The sequence below is a fragment of the Lepisosteus oculatus genome, chromosome 13 (genome assembly GCF_040954835.1).
Source record: "Lepisosteus oculatus isolate fLepOcu1 chromosome 13, fLepOcu1.hap2, whole genome shotgun sequence".
NCBI classification, from domain to species: domain Eukaryota; kingdom Metazoa; phylum Chordata; class Actinopteri; order Semionotiformes; family Lepisosteidae; genus Lepisosteus; species Lepisosteus oculatus.
In genome coordinates, this window is record NC_090708.1 from 14,096,832 (window position 1) to 14,118,339 (window position 21,508).

A 21,508-nucleotide genomic window follows, 5' to 3' on the forward strand; every position below is an offset into this window, starting at 1 on the left:
GCAATTATAGACAAATTTCAATATCTAACAAAGCTTCTATCTGCCATTTCAGGATCGACAAATGCACATCTTTTTAACTGTTCCCCAACACTGCTTTTGCCATTCAAAAACTTTCATTTCGAATCTCAACCATTTTTAGGTTTAAGAAAGTAGCTCTAAATTTAGATTTTTAATTTGCAGGTATTTATTCAGCGAAAATCAACTGGTCTACAGTGAAAGCTGAGGTTGCTTATTAAGCGTTTCCAGAGTTCTTGCAAAGGTGTCAGCTTTTAGGATCAACAGGTATCACCATTCGCCTAATGGAACAGGAGTTCTTGGTGTGACAGAAGGTAACAGTTCCAAAGATGATACCACATTGAGAGCATCTATCTGGCTGTGCTAATGCAAAAACACGTTTGTTTCTGAGCTGCTCTGAGTTAATTAACAGAAATCTTCCCATCTGCAAGTAACCACAGTCATTTTGGACAGGGCTCTGGATTGTAACTGAACGGCTGTAGATTCAGATTCCCAGTGAGGCACTATTGTGCCCTTAAACAGGAGGCTTCCTTCAGGATGTTCCAATAAGTTTCTCTAAAGTGCTATAAATGGATTCAAATTTAAATTAAAGCATGAGAAACTAACTTTAAGAATAATAACTAACCAAGCTTTCTGAATATGAAACAAATTCATCTCCAGCTGGCAATATTGTGAGCTGTACAATACCCCTCAGACCAATCACTAAGACTATAGAATGGGTAAGGGAGAAAGACATTAGCTTTTCTTAGGAAAAAAATATTACATAACGCCAGTGATATTCACAATGTGGTCAGTCTAGAACTAATACTTAATGTAACTGTCGAAAACAAAACTACAAATAATTGCCCTGGTTTCAGACAGAAGTCCTACACTTATTTTTCAATGGTACAGGTTTCTGAATAAGAGACATTAAAGCCCGCTCAAAACGCATCCTTTGGGGTAACTGTTCAGCATATTTTGTAGCTTTCTATAAATCCTCGACATAATGATACAACTGTCCCCCTTTATGCAGGCCCACTTATAACTGCTGTTCTTGCATGCTGCCATTTTTCAACACCGGACCAAAAGACCCCAACACTAGAACGCAAGATATCTCAGCCTGTGCACTTCCTTGGCAGCACAGGCAAACAGTCCTTTAGCTACAGTATGTGCACTGGAAAGTAAAGCTGTTGAGAAATTCACACAGGGGAACTCAAGGGAAAAAAACCCATAGTGTATCGGTAGCTGTCAGTCAAGCTAAGACACTGTTTTTTCTTTTCAGTATCAATAGTGCTGGATGGCCTGGTTCTGTACCTCACCGCCTGAGACACTTACACATTTCCTTGTCAGCCTACTCAAAGAAGCCCCACGTTATCGAGATCACCCCATCAACTTTTACACTGAGTAGCTGTCAGGGCTGCCTCTCACTCCACCAGAATTCTACAACCAGCGTCTGCAACCCTGTTTCTTTATTAGTAGCAAAGCAGGCACAAAGTCAAGAAATACCAGGATCTAGACATTAATTTGTGACTGTTTTAGCATGGATAAAATTACTCAAGCAGATCTATCATCTTTGTAACTGCCGATCTCTCAGTAATATATTTATTTCTTACTGCTCTCCGTTATGCGCGGTAGGACTGCCTCTTTCTTTCACATACCCGAATAAAGGTATAAAAGAGTAAAAGTCTAAAAACTGTGAGAATGTACTCACGTGGGGCTCCTTCTGCCATCTCTATGGCTGTAATTCCTAACGACCACAGGTCACTCTGGAAGGGAAAGAGAAAAGAGCACTCTTTAAGGGTGTGTTTATTCCTGGCAGTTAATCATACTACTAGCTGTTTCAATGTATTTTTTCAAACAGAAAGAAGTAAGGTTTGCAGATCTTTCCGCTTGGCCTTCAGTGACTTCACTGATGTGCGAGGTGCGATGACATTAAATAATGTTTAGAGTCTGTACAAACATTCATCATGCTACTAACCAAGAACTACAAGAACTGCCAAGTTTAAACCCACCCCCATATCAAGAGGGTAAAAAAGGAACAGAGAACGTTTATGTATTTAACAGGCATATTTCTGACACTGCAGATATTTTAATCTTTTCTCTACAAGATTAACCTCCTGGGCAGCCTGTGTGATCAAAGAAGTGTATTTTTTCAAATTTCAAAGTTCAATTTTGACATTTAGAGGAGTGTTACTGTATTTCATTCATCTAACCTTCATTGCACTCACTGAAAAATTGGTCTTGTTTTAAATTGGATACCACCTCAAAAAACCTATGTCTTTGCTAAACTCAATTGCTTTTCACCTTGACAATCAACTAAATAGGAAGGCACTGCTTTACTAATTTGATTCTCAACAGATGACAGCTAGATGCCCTACAGAAAGCTTGCTAGAGAAGGAAACGTCTGTTCAAGTGTAACCACGGCCGAATCTCCATTAAGTAATTTATTAGCATTAAAATCAAGTGTCCAACACGTAGCACCCCAGAAGAGTATATTGTCTGTTTACTCCAGCTGGGCTTCACTATTTATTTGTTTGAGACCATTCAGTAATTTAACACTTTTTCACTCTGTGATTGCTAGGCCATCTTCGACAACTTGTAGGGTCTGAGCACATACGATCTCTCTCAGGGATAATTTTAATGAATCATATACACAGGACCTGCATATCAATTAGATACATACAGTATGCAGTGCAAGATTGATGCCAATGGTTTCCAAGTGTCTAAACATCTCCATTAAGGACTTGTTTTATTCCCTTTAGACCTACTGTATGACCTATTAAATAACTGCATTACGGAATGTAGAAAATAAGACAAACCGAGCAGTAAAGAATTCTGTTAATCTGTATCAAACAAGAAAAATGTGAATCTTTCAAAGATAATAAAAAAATAGGGAGGGATAAGGAAACTTTCTACTTAGAAGCAGGTTTAAAAAATTACTCATGAGGGCGTAAAAATCCTCAACTGGAGCAATGGAATTTGTTTCCATAAATACCTTCACGGGTAAAAAAGAAGTACTGATCACCATTTTGCACAGCATTTTCTAGCAGCAATTAGTAACAGGTTTATCGAGTTGTATTTATCTGGCTGATACAGTAAAACAATTTTAGAACACCTGCAATGGATTAAATGTGCTTGACGTAAACCGTGAATACATATTCAAATTTATTTCAAAGTTTTCCCAGTTGTTAATTCTCCAGGCTGTGAATTCGAATTTTACTGGTGACAAACCAGGACTAAATTTTAGTGTTCCAGCTTCCAATGTTTCTCGAGCAAAAGCACATGCAATGTTGTCCGGCACTTTAAATATAAATATGGAAGCAAACACAGGCAAAACAACCAAACCAACTCAATATCAATACAAAAATCTTCCTTGGGAAGTTGTACTAGCCGTCGCTATGTGTAAGACAGAAATAATGATCACCTATTGTTGTTCTTGGCATCATTCAGTGTAAATGAACCCCGAGGATTTTATAGTTTGGTGAACAGAAGCTCAGGTGATCTCAGCCCACCGTGATTCACTTGGTAACTTCAGAAATTTGTAACTCGTGCAATTTCTGCAGCTGGGCTGGTGGAAGTGAAGGGTGATTCATGGCAGCTCAAGTGGACCTGTCATGTGTCTAAGCCCTGAGCTTCCCTGTTGGGCTGTCTTATTAAAATGGTCAGTGAGATCAGTAGCAGTATGGAAGACACTCTATTACAGATAACAGACCACAGGAATATGGTAGGTTCCCGCTTCCAGCTGTGAGACCTGTTAAAATAGCTCTTTAGCATCTTGTCCAAGAGAAAAAGAAACGTCTCTTTCAAGTTTTCTGAAGGCTGAGCACAAACACGCTCGTACAATGTGGTCGGCAGTGGACGTCAGTCAACAGAAAAAAAGAACTTTAACACCAGTGTTGCAACAAGACGCAACAAATATTCGATGATTGTTCACAGTGGATTGAAATCCCAGTTTTCAGACAGCAACACACACCTGGGTATCAGGGAGTGGAAAACCTCTACATTTCCACAACAGAAAAATCAAATAAAACCTGACCAGATAAGCAGACAGAAGGCCTGCTTTGATCTTTTTTTTTATTTCAATTAATGGCAGTCCAAGCCATTAAACATTTAATTCTGGGATCTGATCTTATTTGGTATGAATAAATTAAAGATCTGGGAGTATGTGTGTGGGGTAATATATGTTGAAAGTGAATTTGAAAATGGCATTTTACATTTAATAAGGCACTTATATTACCTTTAAAAAGAGTATCTAAGGTAGCATAACTCTTAAGATTTCTATGGCTGATTTCAGTTTTAGACATCCAAGAGCATGACTGCATTTAGTTCTGAGCCGAGTGTGATGTGAAACCCCCGCAAACACCTAATGAACTTTTCTTCCCTCCTGAACACACACATGCATTTCATTTATGACCTTTGTGACTGTAGGCTCTGATATTATAATACCTGTCCTACCAGACATTAACATTTTCAGCAGTTCAACAAACCCTGACAAAAAGCTGAAAGTATATTCAATTGAACACCCTCAAGGTTAAATTTTCCAGTCAGTTCATAGCAGTGATATTAGCATCAGGGATATGAATTAAATATTATATAACAACGCATGAAAGAAACAATGGAAAGAACACATTAATTTAGATGGAATTAAGGTTCAAAATTGCTCAGAAACATTAAAAGAAAAAGACCCCTTTGTACTGATAATCACATCCCTCAAGCTCTTTTACACATACTTTGCTCCACCGTTGGAATGAAGGAAATGGACCTATGACCTTCCCCCCAGACAATATGAGAGACTAATAATGGGCACCCAACTCCAACTTTAAGCCTGGTATATGCAAAAGCTTCTATTTATCAGCTCATCAGCAATATGCTCGTTGAGGAAATATGAAAGCAGGGAGAGTTATCAAAATATTCAAAGTGAGGTCTGAAGTGTCACTTATCTATTAGCAGGCACTCAGACTGCAGTTCTCAAGTACTGGTAAAGACCTCTTTTGGAAAAATGCACTTGAAATGTAGCCAGGGTCAGCTGTGAAATTGTTCAAAAGCCATGCTTCCTCTTTCACACTGACACACCACTGCTGTGATATGTGATGGGAAAAAGGAGATTTGTGTACCTTACGATTGCATTTTTGATGTTACCATTTGGGATGTTGAAAAAGTGTGGTCATGATCTTGTGAGGCCTTTCCTTATAAAAACGAATGATTCATGGCAATATGTACTGTACAATTTGTTTGTTGCTTTCTGAGAAGGTCCCTCAAAATTCTACAGACGTCTTTCTTCTGAAACAGATGACGTAAACAACGTCTAGCTGAATTAAAAGTTACCTTAAAATCATATGTGGCGTCAGGGTTTTCATCACATGCAATGACTTCAGGAGCCATCCAGTATGGGGTCCCGATGAAAGTGTTTCTCCGACCAACTGTTCTGTCCAGCTGTGCACTGACACCAAAATCAACTGGAGACAAAATCATTGCAGATAATGTAAAAAAAGCTCTGAAAACAACACAATGGTCCAGAATAGTAACAGGACAGGAAGATATCAACCTTTTATTTTCAACAGCCACAGGCAAAGTGGAGGCATTACATCTAACAAGGCCTAGTTGTAGCCAATAGTTTGTGACTGAAGGCTATGTTTCCATGGTAACTCAAGTATGTCAGATAGCTGCAGTTCCCATACCCAAAAACAACTGAAGTCTCAGCTTTAGGCAGGGCGATGAAAACTGAATGGCCCAATTACTTTTGCTGTTTGTATTTTTCAAGAAGAAACTAAACTAAAACTGACTTTTCCAGGCTTAAAAAGAATTCTGCAACTGATTACGCTGTCAAGCATCAGCTCCATCAACTTGCTCTGCAGAATTAACGAGCTTCATTGAGCTGTCGTATTTCCTGTCGAACAACACTGTTTTGCAGTCATCACATTTCCTGTGTAATGATACAAAAAAACGATGGTCTGACAGTTGTAAGCAAAAAATTAAGTTGCAAACATAACAGCCTTTTCCATTAAAACCGATTACAGATTATAAAGCACTGCTATCAGTCTTGCACCGAGACAGACTCATTTCTGACCTAAAATGCGAAGCCAATCAGATATTTCACTTAAGTAGTACACAACATTTTGTGTTAAAACTGTGACAGATGTTTTAAATACCACAATAACTAATGTTTATTAACATCAGGAATTGCACTTCCTAGTAGGTAAACTGCTATATTAAAATGAAAAAGGTGTTTTTAAAAAAAAATACTTAAATTTCTTAAAATTGCATCCTGACAATAACATTCATATTTGCACTCATACTGACCTCCGATATTTTTACATATTTTTTATAACAGTTTCACTCTGTGTGTTTTACAGACTAGTGAAAATGATAAGCATTAGTATGTACGTCAGAAATGTTATTCTGATGCGAAAATAAGTACAATTCTCTATGGTATCTTTATTAGTAATATAAATTCCAGTTTAATCTCATTCCAAAAAAAGTTAAAAATTAATTCGCAGAAATATTAAGAAGCTGCTTTTAAAGCATTTGGAATTTAGAAGCCATAGACAACAGTTGGAGAGAAATAGAAATAGTGCAACAGCCTTGAAGACGAAGATGAGAAGGTATCTGATCTTAAATACAGTAACAACACAAGACAAACATTCTTGTTTAGCTGGAAAGTTTAATGTACAGTATTTACCAGCAAGGCCACTGACACAATTCTGAGTCATGCTGAGCTACCCGGTTAATACATTAATAAGGCCCACTTTTTAATCAGGTGTTAAACCAAGAGTTCGTTTATTGGGCGCGTTTCATTTCAACAATGTCATGAGGACATCATCTTGGAAAGCTTCAATGGACATTTGTTCTCAAAGTTCTTTTTTGTCTTCAGGAGTAAACCCTTCCCTCAAAGAGATATACAGCAGAGTACCTCACGAGACCATTCAGATTTGACATTCCAACAATTTCATGAAAGCGGTTTACATTTACTGGCAGCTCATTTCAGAGAAAGCCGGCCTCTCACCTAGTTTCACCTCTGCGTTTTCCGTCAACAGGACGTTCTGCCCTTTTATATCCCGATGGATGACTTTGTGCTGGTGAAGGTGAGTCAGACCCTATAAGAGAGAGATGAGTAGCGATGCGTCAGTGAGCACAGACAGAAGGGGGAACAGGATGGGAGGTGGGGATATTTTCTTTAAATTACAAGTATCTTGAAAGACTACAACTTGAATACGTCCCTTTGCCTTTCCTTACCCTCAGGATTTCTCTGCAAATGTAGGCGGTCCATTCCTCCTTTAGAGAGTTCCCCTTGGTGTTCTTGATGAGATCGGTTACAGAGCCCGCACCACAGAACTCCATCACGAGCTGTACATGGTAAACACAACAGGAAGAGCATTACTACTCAAATGCATCTGTAGAATACTGGGGCAACCAGTACAGTAGACAGTCTCAAACGGTATGTCACAATAACCTCACACCATGGTGTTTAAAAACAGATACAAGCAGAATACCGAGAGCCATGAAAAACAGTAAGACTTAAGTAGAATTCCAAGACTGAAACGTATCAGAAGAAAGAAATGTTAATGATGAGACTTAAAACTCAGGGTCCCATGAAATGAAGATTTGTAAACACAGCTTGAGCAGCCTGAAAAGGAAACAAAAACACTGCTGGTACCTGAAATTGTTACAATCCAAATTTTACAAGAAAATGAGTAAGCTAAAATACGCTGTACTCATTCTAACCTGACAGATCTGTTTAAGGGCAGTGTTAAGCTTTCTGCAAGGAATGTGGATGTTTTCCTCATGTTCGTGTGGGTTTCCTCCGAGTGCTCTGCTTTCCTCCCACAGTCCAAAGACACACAGATATGACTTGCTGGCTTCTGGGAAGATTGGCCCTGGTGTGAGTGTGCACTGCTGTACATTCGTCTCTGTATGCCCTGCAATGCACTGAGTGTGATCTGCCCTGCACCCATTGCTTAGCGGTTGTGACTCCCCGCAAGCCCTGTACAGGGTAAGGCCGTCAGAAAATGGATGTCAGTCCTAAAACATTTAGTTGGGCTATGCCTGGTTAGTAAAGGTGAACTCTAATGACCTGTCCCACAGTCAGAAACAATCCCACACATCTCATCGTTTGTTTCCTCAAGAATAACTCGTAGCCAAGGCCACAGTCTTCGGGCAAAGAAGGAAAAAGCAACAAGATGGAATCCTGCTGCTCTGACAATCTTTCTCGACTGTATTCCAACTCTCTTGGCTAACCTCCAGATACTATTCTTTTTCAGTACAGTAAATACCAGCTGGTGATCCCTGTAATCAAGATGCCACAGTTCCGTTGTTCTTTCGGAGATTAATAAAGAGGTTAGAAAGCAAAGGCCCCCCAAACTAAAACAGCAGTAGAACGTGCTCCTAATCCACACTGTTCACAGTACCCCTTATAATTCATGGACTTCAAATCACAGGACTGGCCTAGAGTTCACTAGCCTAACCCAACAATGTGCATTCATTTGCACAATTTTCTTCTGTCTTCCCACATGCAACTTGCCAGGAACTCGAAGTCACCTTTGATCAGGCAAAATTGAATAAATCTGACAGAGGGCCACACATCAATCTCTAAAAAAAAGATTACCACGTTTATTTCATCCTTAAAAGGTCACACATGACAAGAATTGTATTATTCTCAACGAGACTGAAAGAGGACATCAATTAAAGAGGAGCCAGAGATGGCACAGTCGTACTGCCCTGACAGTTATTTATAAATTGGTTTAATCCCATTTAATAAATGGGCTACTTTTCTGTGTATGGAAAGATAGCAAACTGTTCAGATTCACTGCATGATACAGTAATCTCAGATTTGAACCAGAACTGCAATGGTTTAAGGTTTTATTCCAAGAATTTAGTTCACCTTTTTTGTACATTAAAATGCTATCATGTGGCCTTAGAGGAAAAGTTGTATTTGAGTATGTGTAATGTCTCTCCGATATATATATATTCACAGCAAAATGCCAGTAAACCTACAGGTATTTGTTTCCAAACAATCAGCAAGCTGATTAAAACTAAATGCAAATGTTTGTAGAAATTGTTAATTTCAATTAAATTATATGACATATATGCAAATTGTGGGTCAGTCTGATCTGTATAAAACATTAAAAACAGGGATGTGTGGTGACGAGGAATTGTTTTTGTAGAAACTTATCTGTTTTTTTTTTAAGTTGTGAAATGTACCAATCACTGGAGTGTTTCTGTTGAAGATACATTATAATCAAACCTTAATCCTGCTTTTATATCCACACCTCTGACAAGCAGCTGGAACTAAAAGCCTTGAAAACATTTCATAATCATTTGGCAGATTCTTCTCCTCAGTGCAGTGGCTGACACAATGCTGCTATTTTTTCCCCAATATCACAATCTACAGTCTTTCTTTTTTCATTTAAATGGAAGAGTACCGGACTTCTTTAAGACTCTCAATGATTTACTGAGTCACAGGGGCCAATTGCCTTTCTTAATATGCATTGCTAGGCAATCACAAAGCCCATTTTGTATAGCTTGGGAAAACTATTCTATGCAGTGCAGAGCTACTACATTCCCCTCCCCAAATGACAAATAGTTCTGGTCTTCATATACTTAAGTTTGATTCCATAATATTCTCTGTAGGTTAATTCATGTACTGGACCACAATATGTCAACACCACTAACTAACCCAACTGGATTTTTTTAAAAAAGCTTATTTTCATTTCTTTTTAGTGAGGTCAGATTAGATACTGGGAAATATTTTCTGAGAGAATTTTATGCATTTTTCCAAGTGGTTATCAGACAATTGAGCAATTGTTTTTTTTGTCAGCCCAAGAAACTAACTGTGACAACGGGCCCTGATAAATAACTCATGGATATTTCATTATTAAATTCCATTTGCTTAGGAGGCACAGGATGTACTTAAAAAAATCTGGCATTCAAAATTTATAAGCAGGGCACACGTAGCAGCACTTGGTGTCTACATGTAAAATAAATTTAAGAGAGGCAGAAAAGGCAATATGGTGCAAACGCTTGAATATGCTGCTTGGTAGACTGAAGTTTGCATTAGCAATATAAGCAGCTTTGAAGATGGAAAAAATGAGAAACGAAAAGAAAAAAAAAAGATTTTGAATTAATCCAACACATACAGAGAGTCCAGGCAATACAGAACAACAATTTCCACCATATATACACTATGAATGCTTGTTCTAACAGTTACTTGAAAATCCAAATGGCTTTAATTTAACAAAATTAAACAAATTTAACAAAAAAATTGCATACTGTAGGCTATTTGGAATGCCAGATCCTCTGATCTCAAAAGAGAAAAACAAAGCTTTTTAATTTGAGGGAGGGGGACATGTTCATTTATATTCCAAAACAGACCAATAGAGCTATTATTTTTGAATTTCCAGTGCTCTAAAAGATCATTAGTTAGTTTAGTACCTTTATTTTGGGACACCGTTAGTATGGATGTTGCTGCTAAAACAGGTTCTCTGACAAAAACAGAATGATTAGATAATGTCCTGGGGCTAAGTGGTGTGCTAAAAGAGCATACATTCCAAACTAACCTTTATTAGCATTGTTCTGAGATGCAAACTGAAACTCTGTAGAGAGCCAGGAATTATTGCTACCAGGAAACAGAAAACAAGGTCCTTAGGAATGTGAAGGCTGACAATATACTGTAGCTCACAGAAAAAGAAAACAACCACTTACTGAACACACCTTATTTTGTGCATAAACTAGCAGACAACATACAATTACTACAGGACTACGATTTAGGCTTTTGATCAAATTTCCATGCTATATAAATCGGTAAGAAATCCAGTCATGCTAATTGCCTGGTTTCTAATTAGCAATGTTTTTACATGGGAAAATGCGTTCTTAACTACTGTATTAGTTCAAGAACTTTCCTTTTTTTAAAAAAAACCTGCTCAAGTCTCAGTTTTTCATCAACTATATGAACTAACTCAGACAACACATCTCAAAAGAATATACTTTTTCCTCAAGTGATAATAGTACTCATTGTGCTAATTGAACAGAATCATAGGTGTCTCTCATTGAAAACCACAAACTGCTACATTTGATAACCTTCAGTGGTGGACTTCAGTGGTGGATTGAGATGTTTTACTTTACTGGTTTTAGTCTTGATCTCAATGGCTAGCCAAAGTGTTTCAGTAAACCCACACAAAACATTCAAAACTTCTAAAGGGTTTGCTGAAAAGAGCTGTTGGCAGGTGTCTTGAACCATAACATATTTTTTCGGTTGAATCTCCCATCATTAGTAACATTGCAGGGGTATACCTCCATTTAATCTTTACTTTTAGTAAATTTCACATAGGGAAATCCAAATACAAACGCTAAAACTTGGCTCATAAGTTACAACACTTAGTTCTTGGGACTGCACACTGTAAGAGATGCTTTTGTAAAGATAATACACAATGAAACTTAAAAATCACAATATTGATTTTACAGTACATCTTTGAGTGGGCTGATCATTATTGTTATTGCACTGAATTCTGCTCACCAACACCGATAACAGCTGAAAGAAATGTCTATTTGATCATTTCAATACAATGTCCACATACAGTATTGCTTATCATATAAATTAGGAAAACAAATAGGTCAGCATATTGCTGGGGACAAAACTCAGATTATTTAGCAATTATCAGACATACTCCTTCTACGGTCCTTCCTGATAGATAAGCATGAACTATTTGAAAGCTAAAAGTCTGTCATTAATTTGTGCCTTCAAGCAAGTCCATAAAAGAAAGTGTCAAAGTTCAGATTTACGACATCTGAATGCAGAGCACTGTTCTGAACCTTTACCAGAAGAGGAAAAAAAAATGAGACACAGGTCATATTGTCTGTCCAGACTACCCTACACATTACTCATAACATAACACAATTCGAGCTGTAATAAGCACAAAAGATCAACTGTGATATTAGAGAAGACTGCTGACTATTACACATATTTTATTCCTCACTTGGGGACTATTTTGGGAAACAGCTTAATTGTGTCATGAAAAAATGTGCATTTGTAAATGTGTAATAATTTGTGCATTTCTTCCTTACCGTCAGCTAAATTCAGAGATTGGCAAATAGCAAAGTCTCCTGGGCCACAATGAGTGAGCGAAGTGAAGTCATACATGTACACATGATGTTGAACAAGTTTAAAACAAACATAACATTTCATGTGTTACAATGCATCACAACTATTTCTGTAACTTTAAAAAAAACAATTAGAGATGTAGGCACTGAAGTAGTTCAACCGCAAACTAGTCTTAACACAGACCAAGGTATCAATGTTTCTGAGGACTCCAAATACACAAGAGAATATATTTAAGTGTTTTCTTTTCAGAGAACTTACACCCAGAACTCAGTAACAAGCAATACTGTAGAACCATCAAACTACAACAGTATGCCTAAAAAACAGGATTGAAAAAGCAAAGAGCTACAAAGTTACTTTTGAATCTTAAGTTGTATTTTATATTTTTCACCCAGCATTTTTCAGATTTTACACTTCTTTAAATAATGGGCTCAGAGGAAGGAAAACTGTATGGTACAGAAATGATTAGGAAAGGCAAACATATCTTCTTTTGAAATACTGCAAAACCCACATACCAAACTTTACTAAGGACCTCAAGTGTCTCAGTATGATTTTGTTTCTCACACTATCCCGGTTTTACACTACAACAAATGTCTGTAATGGACTGAAAGAAAAATGGATGCACCAAGAGACAAGAAGTTGAAGTCTGCTGGCCTGTACTCTGAATGAAACATCGCCCTTCATCTGAAAGGTCTCTCCATTCAGTGGAAGCCTTTTGGCACTGACATGTGTCACAAGTGAGCTTTATTTCCCCTTGATCCTTATCTATATTGAAGGAGCTCCTTTTCTCTTCACCTTGCTATCAGCCCAGCTCCGACCGCTGATAAACAAAAAAGGAATTACTTGCCGATTATCAGGACTGCCCTCAATTTCTACCGACAGCCAGTGAAAAGTACAATGAATAGCTCTGGGTTTATCTCCGGATAGGGATATGACAGCACTTACAACAGGCAGGTGTATCGATGGGAGACTTAAAATACATCAACTTGCTTCTTCTCTGGGACAGAAGTTTTAAATCCTGTCAGCCAGTGCAGGAGTATATCCAGGAAGGATTCTGTGCATTTGCATTAACTATGTGAAATGTATATGAAAGCACACCATGCAGCTCTTTTAAAATTGATGGGTTCCTAGTCTGAGCAGATTATTGGATCCAATATTTAGTAACATTCCAAATAAATTCCATGTCGAAGACCTTGCACAACCTCATCACAGCAAAATGCATTTGCTACCTAACACAAATCAGCCATTCCCTCCCCCAAAACTCCTCTCTGTCCAGTGAACAAGGCAAACAATGGATATCTACCACATACCCAGACACTACAAACCTCCTTCTTTTATTTCAGATTTGTGATTCTCATTCACTGTGACCTGAAGATGCAGCTTAAAAGCCTACATCACTCATACACGCTTGGGAGGGTTTAAGAAGCATCATTTCTTGTCATTCGTGTTCTCTTGTGCACAGTTGGAATTTGATGTTGTAACCCAAGCAGAGGAGGGAAAAAGCAGAGGGTTTCAAGAGCTTATAATAGGTTTTTAACAATATCAAAAATATATCTATCATACAATGACTGATGTTGATGCTTACTACAATGCGTGATCTCGCGTGTTTCTCACTGCAGATGTGTCCGAAACAAAGCCGTTCATTTATTTGCTTGAATCACATCTAATCCTCACGTTTAACTGGGGCTGAATCATTCATCTCCTCTGCGTGGCGGGCTGACTCAGTTCATAACAGTACACTGTAACTCCTTTCGCCGATTCCCAGATCAAGCTGCTTGTTATTTGTAATCAGCCACATCCTTTTTCTTAAAAAGATACCATTAAGGGATATCAGGGAAGATTTGAAATGGTATGGCTTGCGTTATCTAAATACGCATAATTCTCTCCCCCTTCTCTCTGTGCTTCAGTATCTACACAAGGTTCAGCCATAGCCAACAAATTACTTTCACTTTTTTTTTGTCAATTTACACTGGTATTCAGAGAAATTATAAGAATAAAATCAGCCACTTAAAAAAAACTGTACATACCCAAAGCTGGTCATCAATTCCTGGAGGGTTCTTCTTGATAAAAGCACCATAGTAGGTGGCGATGTTCCGATGATGTGAATATTTTTTAAGCATGTTAATTTCTTGTTTGATCTCCTCCTCTTCATCCTGCCAGTAGAAAAGAGAGATTAGTATGGGGGCTCCTATAGCAATTTCTCTTCTGAGCTAAACAGATTGCAGCTGTAAATTTGCATCAGATTTGGGCAGATTCTTGTTTTTCGCATGAAGCATACCTGCTGCCAAATTCTTTAAATCTTCCATCTTTTTTAAAACTCAGGAAAATGGATTACTCTTACAAAATATCAAAACTGGGAAATGTGATTGAAAGCATTGCTTTAGGGAGTGTCACCTTGCTTTAATTGCTTAAAAACCGGTAAAAGATACCATTCAACGACTAAAACATTGACAAACCAAATGGAATGTTTTAATAACTAATATTGGTAACACATTTAATATTGAAAGATATGCTGGCTGTATAGACTTGAAATGACACTAAGTCTTCATGCGCAATGCAGCCAATGAAACATTACACTTCCAGTATCATGAGGCGAATATATATTGAGGTCAACGCACAAAGTGTCATGATGGTCAGTTCGATTTTTATGAAGTGTGAGCCACTGAAATGTAATGTAATGGGATGGAAAACTGGTTTACTGATATTAGAATGCATTTTGGAGTACATCAAAGGTAACACTAAAATAATGTGGAAAAGAGACATGGCACAACGCCAGATAAGAGAATAAAGAAATAATGTGCTATGGTTTTCTGAAATCATGCTTTCAAATAAATTTCATTGGCTCCGTTTTATACATTTCACAAAGCTGATGTTTACAATCTTGAGACAGTGTCTGTATTTGTCCTGGGGGTTAAAGTGCAGCATTTCTAAATTACACAGCCATTAGCCTTGGCATATTTTGCTCTTGTGGTCTCTAGTCACACAAGACTGTCCCTTGATACAGATTAAATGCAGGGCTTAACTACATCTGAAGCTTTCATTTTCTGCTTTACAGCAATTAAGGAAACTGCATGACTGCCTCTTTCCCTACACATAGGTGACTGGATTGAAAATAGCCATTCCTATGAGCAAATCCATTCTATTGCTGGCAGTCTGCAGCTTGTTTTAACTACTCGATACTGGAAAAACAGAATACTGCAAATCTTTCCTCCTTCCCAAGCAGCAGTGTTTATAAAAGGGGCCAGTAACCAAAGGAGAGCTTACAGATCTAATTAGCAAAACCTGCCACCCAGACAGAAATCGGGAAGGATCTTTAAAAACCCAATAAATAACAGTCTAGATTTGCAGTACAGAACAGTAAGATCACGGGCAGCTGGCAGGTCACGTACTACACAGTATTTCTTGTCATTTCTACAGACTAGACACATTTTGCTGAACAGCACACAGAACAGCGCAGACTCAACAGTGAAGAAATGGCTGATTGTAGATGACCAGCAGCATTTAAAATTTAAAAATGGCATTAGTGGAGGGGAAAAACAAAACCAAAGAAAATTACATGAAAGACTTACACCTCTCTAAAAATTCAATGGAGCTAATTAGCAGAGAGAGAAGCTAGAAGGAAATCAAACATATTAATCACTGCATGCCTACTAGACCATAAGAATAATAAGAGTCACTTCCAATAAGCTACAAAAAGCTAGCTGCTGGATCCAGCAATCTGTGAAAAAGTTTTAAAAAAGCAGTAAAAAGAAAATATCGGGGGAGGGGGAATAAAAATAGATACATCCACATTGCCCCATTAAAACATCATGACAGCTCTTTCATAAAACCACCATCAGAATATAGAATGTAAGAATGGTCGTGATGTGCTGGCACGTTAAATGTCATGGAAAATTACTGGCAAGTGTGAAAGCACCAATAGAAGCCGGGATGCAAGTAAGTGTCCAAGTCTGAGGACGTAGCCGACTCTACAATGAGCTTAAGAACGGCTCATGGCATTTAAACTAATATGACAGAAAGGAAAAAGGAGCTCAAACTTGTCACTCAGAAATGATATTCTAAAGAGGCACTCATGAAAAAGACATAAATTATTGAAAAGTGTCTGCAGAAGAGAGAAAACCCATCTGGCGGGTTGAATGCTTGAAATAGTCACAACTTGCCATCATCACATGATGTGAAAAATGCGAGTGAAAGAGGTTATTATCAAGGCTCCATAATGGCTCACTGCTCACTGTAGAGACATTCTGTAGGAGATATCAGAGCTTTCTTCACATTTTGTTTATTAGACAGGTAAAAAAGAAAGTGTCAGTGAAGAAATGTCTAAAAGAAACTGATGGTGGTCAAAATCTGAGCAGTAGTCAAGATCTGATTACAGACACCAATTTAACTCAGGCAACTGAAAATGGAAAACTACTATATAACCTATGCAACCAAACATGTAACTGAATACCAGATAAATATTTTGAAAAGGGTAAAATGTGAGACTTCTTTAACCTGTATTTTGTTAGGTATTCTCAAATTAAAATTATGGCAGTTATTAACAAGGCTGTGAAAAAGCATTGCTGGGCAATAACCTTGTCTAGAATAGAGGGGATTTCATGAAGGAGACTGGGGGACACACCATATAGAATGTTTTAAATTTGGCGTGCTTGTGTATTCAAGGAAAAAGATTCACATATAAATAAAACATGGTGTTTTTTTCCCTAAATGCAAGGCAGAAAAAAAGGCAGAAATCAGCAGGGGTTCATCATTTATCCACAAAGCGCTATTTAAATTAGGAATTGCTTTGTGTGACATTGAGGAAAGTATACAAGGGAAGGTGAAAACCCCTCATACTTTGCCATTACTCTGTTCATTCAGAGCAAACAAGAAAGCCAATAATGTTCCACAAATGTTACAGGCTCAAAAACATGAAGGTATTCTGTTGAATCATGGCTTAGTTTCAATTAAAACCATGTTGGTTTTGTTTTTGCCTCTTCCCTGTATTCATGTGATAGTTTTTTTTCCCCTGCTATGGGTGAATCCTGACATCTAAGTTAGACCATGTACAATAATAAACAGGATTTCAAATAATAATGGTGAAATTAGCTGGTAACTCATTTTTGCTGCAATGCACTAAACCTTTGAAAAATGAACCAAATGCATAAGACATGGTGTATAGTTAATGTAGCTCTTGGGCTCTGTATAATCAAGACTTTCCTCCATTACAGAAAACAATCCTTTTAATAATCAGCACGACTTAAATGATAAGGAGCCTGACTGTGGAGGAGAGGAAAGCAGCCTTACCCCAGTGACGTCCATGACCTTGATAGCAGCAAGCTGGCCGGTCTTGACATGACGACCCTGCAGGGGCAGGAGAACGGACGGAGTTATTGAAAGCATCCATTAAAAACACAGAAAATGATTCAGCCATCTAAACAATTATTTCACTCATGTGCACACTGCTATTGTCCTGATATAGGGAACCTCCTGTTTCCATTGAGCATTCACTGCTACTGTAATTTCTCTCTTCATTCTGGACTTTTTTTTTTAATATGGAAAACTCTTTCATTTGATTCTTCTAAAACATAAATATATACATGCGATTTTTGGAAAATTCAAAAGTGCTGTACTATGTGTAAAACAACATTGAAGGAAAATAAAGCACAATGAAATGACTGAAGAAAAACAACACTAAAAGAAAACTAAATGCTACAATAAAAAAAGATTTCCACTCTGTGGAGGTTAGTCTTACATAGGACAGGAAGACCCGAATCAGAAGAATTTCAGATTAAGAGTCTGACCTGGAACTAGACTGTTTACTATCTGCTATGTACCTAGGAAAACTTAAAAATAAAAATTTCAGATTTCACAGGGAGCCAATTCTATTTACATAGGTCATAATATGTTTTAGTCAGCACATGAACCACAGACTTCTGTGGCAATATTAGTTTAATGAAGCCAATATTAGTCTTAGGTGATACCCTGGTAAGGCGTTACAGTAGTATGAAAATCAGTGGTTAAAAAATAGGGCTATTAGGGTGTAAATTTATTCTACAGTACAGTATTCTTTTCAACTCTCTTTTTACCAGCATAAAATGGCTGCATTGTTATTAGTTATTAACAATAATTCCAAAAACAATTCAACAATCTGCACTTAACGTGACCTAAATATATAAATGATATAGTAGGTTTATTCCATGCTGAAAAAAAAGAAGAAAGAGAACAACGTTTCGGCCGTGGAGCCTTCTTCAGGTGTGACACCTGAAGAAGGCTCCACGGCCAAAATGTTGAGTTCTCTTTCTTCTTTTTTTCAGCATGGAATAAACCTATTACTTGTTCCTTTGCAGCCTACGCATGCCGACGCAGCTACCCACCTAAATGATATAGTTATACAACTACCTCCAAAATCTGGACATGTTCTAGAGAATCTTTCTCGCATGAACAGAACAATTATGAACTACAGGACGTTACTGTGCGATTCTGTTCATCATTCAATTCTTTTACCACTTGGTTCAATGCAATGAGTAATAACGAATTCTTAATACGCTGGCAAGACTGGAGCAGAGAACAAAAGCCACAGGTTAAATACATCTCAATCAAACTCTAGGAATTTAAAAAAAGTCTCCCTCAAGCAAGCCAAGTAAACAAGTTTGTTTAAGAAACATTTTTTATGGGATCATGACAGCATATTAAGCACTGTAGATAAGATAATTATTTTGTCAACTCTGTTAGCATATTACCACCTAGGGCTTATATATATATACTGCAGTACATTAAAGAGGTGCTGTATCAATTAATACAATTGAACAAAATAATTGCCTGGTATTTACATTTTTTGATTATGTAAAACACCTTCTCATGGTGAAAATGGATTTGCACAATAAAAAGTATTTATATACATTATTTTTACCTCAAGATTTAAAGTGAAAGTACACAGAATTCAGGTAGCTCTCTCAAACATTGCAGTCCTGTTTTCAGCACTGTATATGCACACAATACTGCTTGAATTAGGCCTCAGTTTCTTAGTTTGCCACTGAGTGCTGGTGTATGTGAGAGGAGCCTTAACCTAAACATATTGTATCCAATGGAAATACCATAGCATTTCAGTATTGCTGAGCACTGTGGTAAGTTTCTCTGAACTCAATTCAAACGAACTGATTACAAAGCACTTGATGAATGACATTTCCAGTTTTTTGCTTTTGCAATGAAGGTAATAACTACCTGGAAAAAACACACTACAGAACTTTTTACAAAGCCTCCAAAACTTATTATATTAAGGAACACATCTGATAAATGTCAAAAGTGAAAGAAAGCCATTCCTAATGCATGAAAGTTATAATCTGTAAGACACTATAGCAGTGCTACATGTCCAAAACACCCTTGAAGGACACTACACTTTAGAACAGCTTCCAGTTCAGTCTGGGTATTTTGCTAAAACTCCACAGCTAATTTACGATCTGTACAACTTAGATGATTTTTTACTTTGTTCTCGTATGGCCACGTTTCACTACAAAATTAAAATTAATAGTAACAAATTAATATTATCATAAACCTAAATTCCCTCATCTACTGTAGCTCCATATGACTCATTTTTTAAAGCAGTCCTCAACTTAAATTACAATTTCACTGGGTGTACAGTACCTATGTAAAAGTAAGAACTATATTAGCTGTAAAAAATGTGCTTTCATACCTCATTTACCAGGCTAATGGGGCATTTCATAAATTAATAACCATCAATGGATTCAATTAATTCAAAATAAAAAGGAAAAAAATCATAAGGTTAAGTGAGACTTTGTGGATACAAAACAAGACCTGGTATAGACAGATCAAATTTGGCATGGTGCTAATTCAACTCCTTGAGTATGTGTAATTGTTACTCATACATGCAGATATTTATAAAAGAGAAACACATTATCAAACTCGGCTGTGATGAAAAGGAGAATTACACTTATATGTCGAGATGGACCTATCAATGTTTTGTGAATCCCATATTGATCTCTGCTTTTCTGTCAGCAGGATCGGCCGATACTGATATGATCCAGGGGTGGGTGGTTAGGGTGTTACTATTCAGCCAAAGACGCAAAAGATGGTAACGGCTAAAATTGTTTTATGAACAAGTAAGACCACGACTGTTGCAGCCAACTCACGTGAAGTAACAAGCTGCAGTCTAACAGTTCTTTTATCTAAGGAAGATGACCAAATGCCATAACCTGAAAAGTATTTCCGACCAGGAAAGGCATAGGTGAGATATCAAGGGGCAGAATCCTACATCTCCAAAAACCGAAAATGGTTGGTTATCTATAAATTCCATTATTTTGGTGATGATTCCTTTTGCTTTAGGGCAATTGTTGCTGTACTTGTGGTATCTCTCAAATGTCGCCTGCACTGACTGTTGTCTTAATGTAAATATATCGGGAACTAACGGAAAAAAGGGCCATAAGGATTTTGGCAGCTTTCAAGATTTCAAGTACATTGAACCACGCAGTTCGGTACAACTTGGAACATTTGTTCATTTCACATGCTGTTTTAATAGGATTAGTATTCTCAGAGCAGACTCCAAAACGGAAAAAAATTAGGAACACATCTAAATCTACAATACCAGGGTTTACTGAGATGAGAGAAGTCAGAGCACGAAGCTACGGTGCATTTAACCTCTTTAATTTGCATCTACAGTACACACAAGTTGTTCACATTTCTGAGCAGACTGGTTCGTGACTTTTATGAGTTTATGACAGTGTTCCTGTGCCATACATATTAAACATATTATCTGCAACTTCACTTGTGATGTCGCTGCAGAGAGCAGTGCTTTTACTAAATGGTGGTTATCATTAATACAGTCCTAAACCATAGTGGACCATAAACCATAGTTTATGACCTTTGCAGATCTTGTCAAATGAATATTTATAGCACTATGGCGTGTATGATATAGTGCTATCACTTCCTGTAAGACAATAAAGAAAACCCTAAAATGTAATTAAAAGACCAGGTTTGGTTGCTTTATGATTGGTTGTAAAAATACCCATGCATGAATTTTGTACTATTTTCTTGATTTTGTTAAAAGGCTTAGGTTAACATAAAAACTTGAAATAATTCTAATGCCTTATCAGAAATCTGATCAATTTCAAAGGATCACAAAAGAGCAACTCAGACAACAGACCCTGATTTCTCTTGGGCCCCTGTCCAAAAACTTTTCACGGGTCTTGAAAACATTTGGCAAGGATCAATCAGCTGACCATTAGGACTTAAAGTCACAAGACCTCTGTTGCAATAGGAGAATTAGAGCACAAACACTGTAAAACCATTAAAAAAAACTGTGCAATTCCCTGAACAATAGGCACTCTTGACTCACAAAGCTGAGCAACAAATGACACAATGCACTGTGGCAGTCAGGGACAAGTAATAAACACAGAAGCATGAGAACAGTGTGCAAGAGACAGAGAC

General features: G+C 37.4%; 1 protein-coding gene across 9 annotated transcripts in view; it reads right to left on the reverse strand.

Moving 5' to 3' along the window:
- Window positions 1–21,508, reverse strand: part of tnika (TRAF2 and NCK interacting kinase a) — a 118,087-nt gene that overhangs the window by 47,469 nt on the left and 49,110 nt on the right. For all 9 annotated transcript variants that reach the window (XM_015361167.2, XM_015361166.2, XM_015361162.2 and 6 more), the window contains exons 4-9: window positions 17,372–17,428; window positions 14,113–14,238; window positions 7,228–7,338; window positions 6,998–7,088; window positions 5,320–5,450; window positions 1,706–1,760 (exon numbers count right to left, since the gene is read on the reverse strand). In XM_015361167.2, coding sequence (XP_015216653.1) covers window positions 1,706–1,760; window positions 5,320–5,450; window positions 6,998–7,088; window positions 7,228–7,338; window positions 14,113–14,238; window positions 17,372–17,428 — 571 coding nt within the window. The remainder of the gene's footprint in view (window positions 1–1,705; window positions 1,761–5,319; window positions 5,451–6,997; window positions 7,089–7,227; window positions 7,339–14,112; window positions 14,239–17,371; window positions 17,429–21,508) is intronic.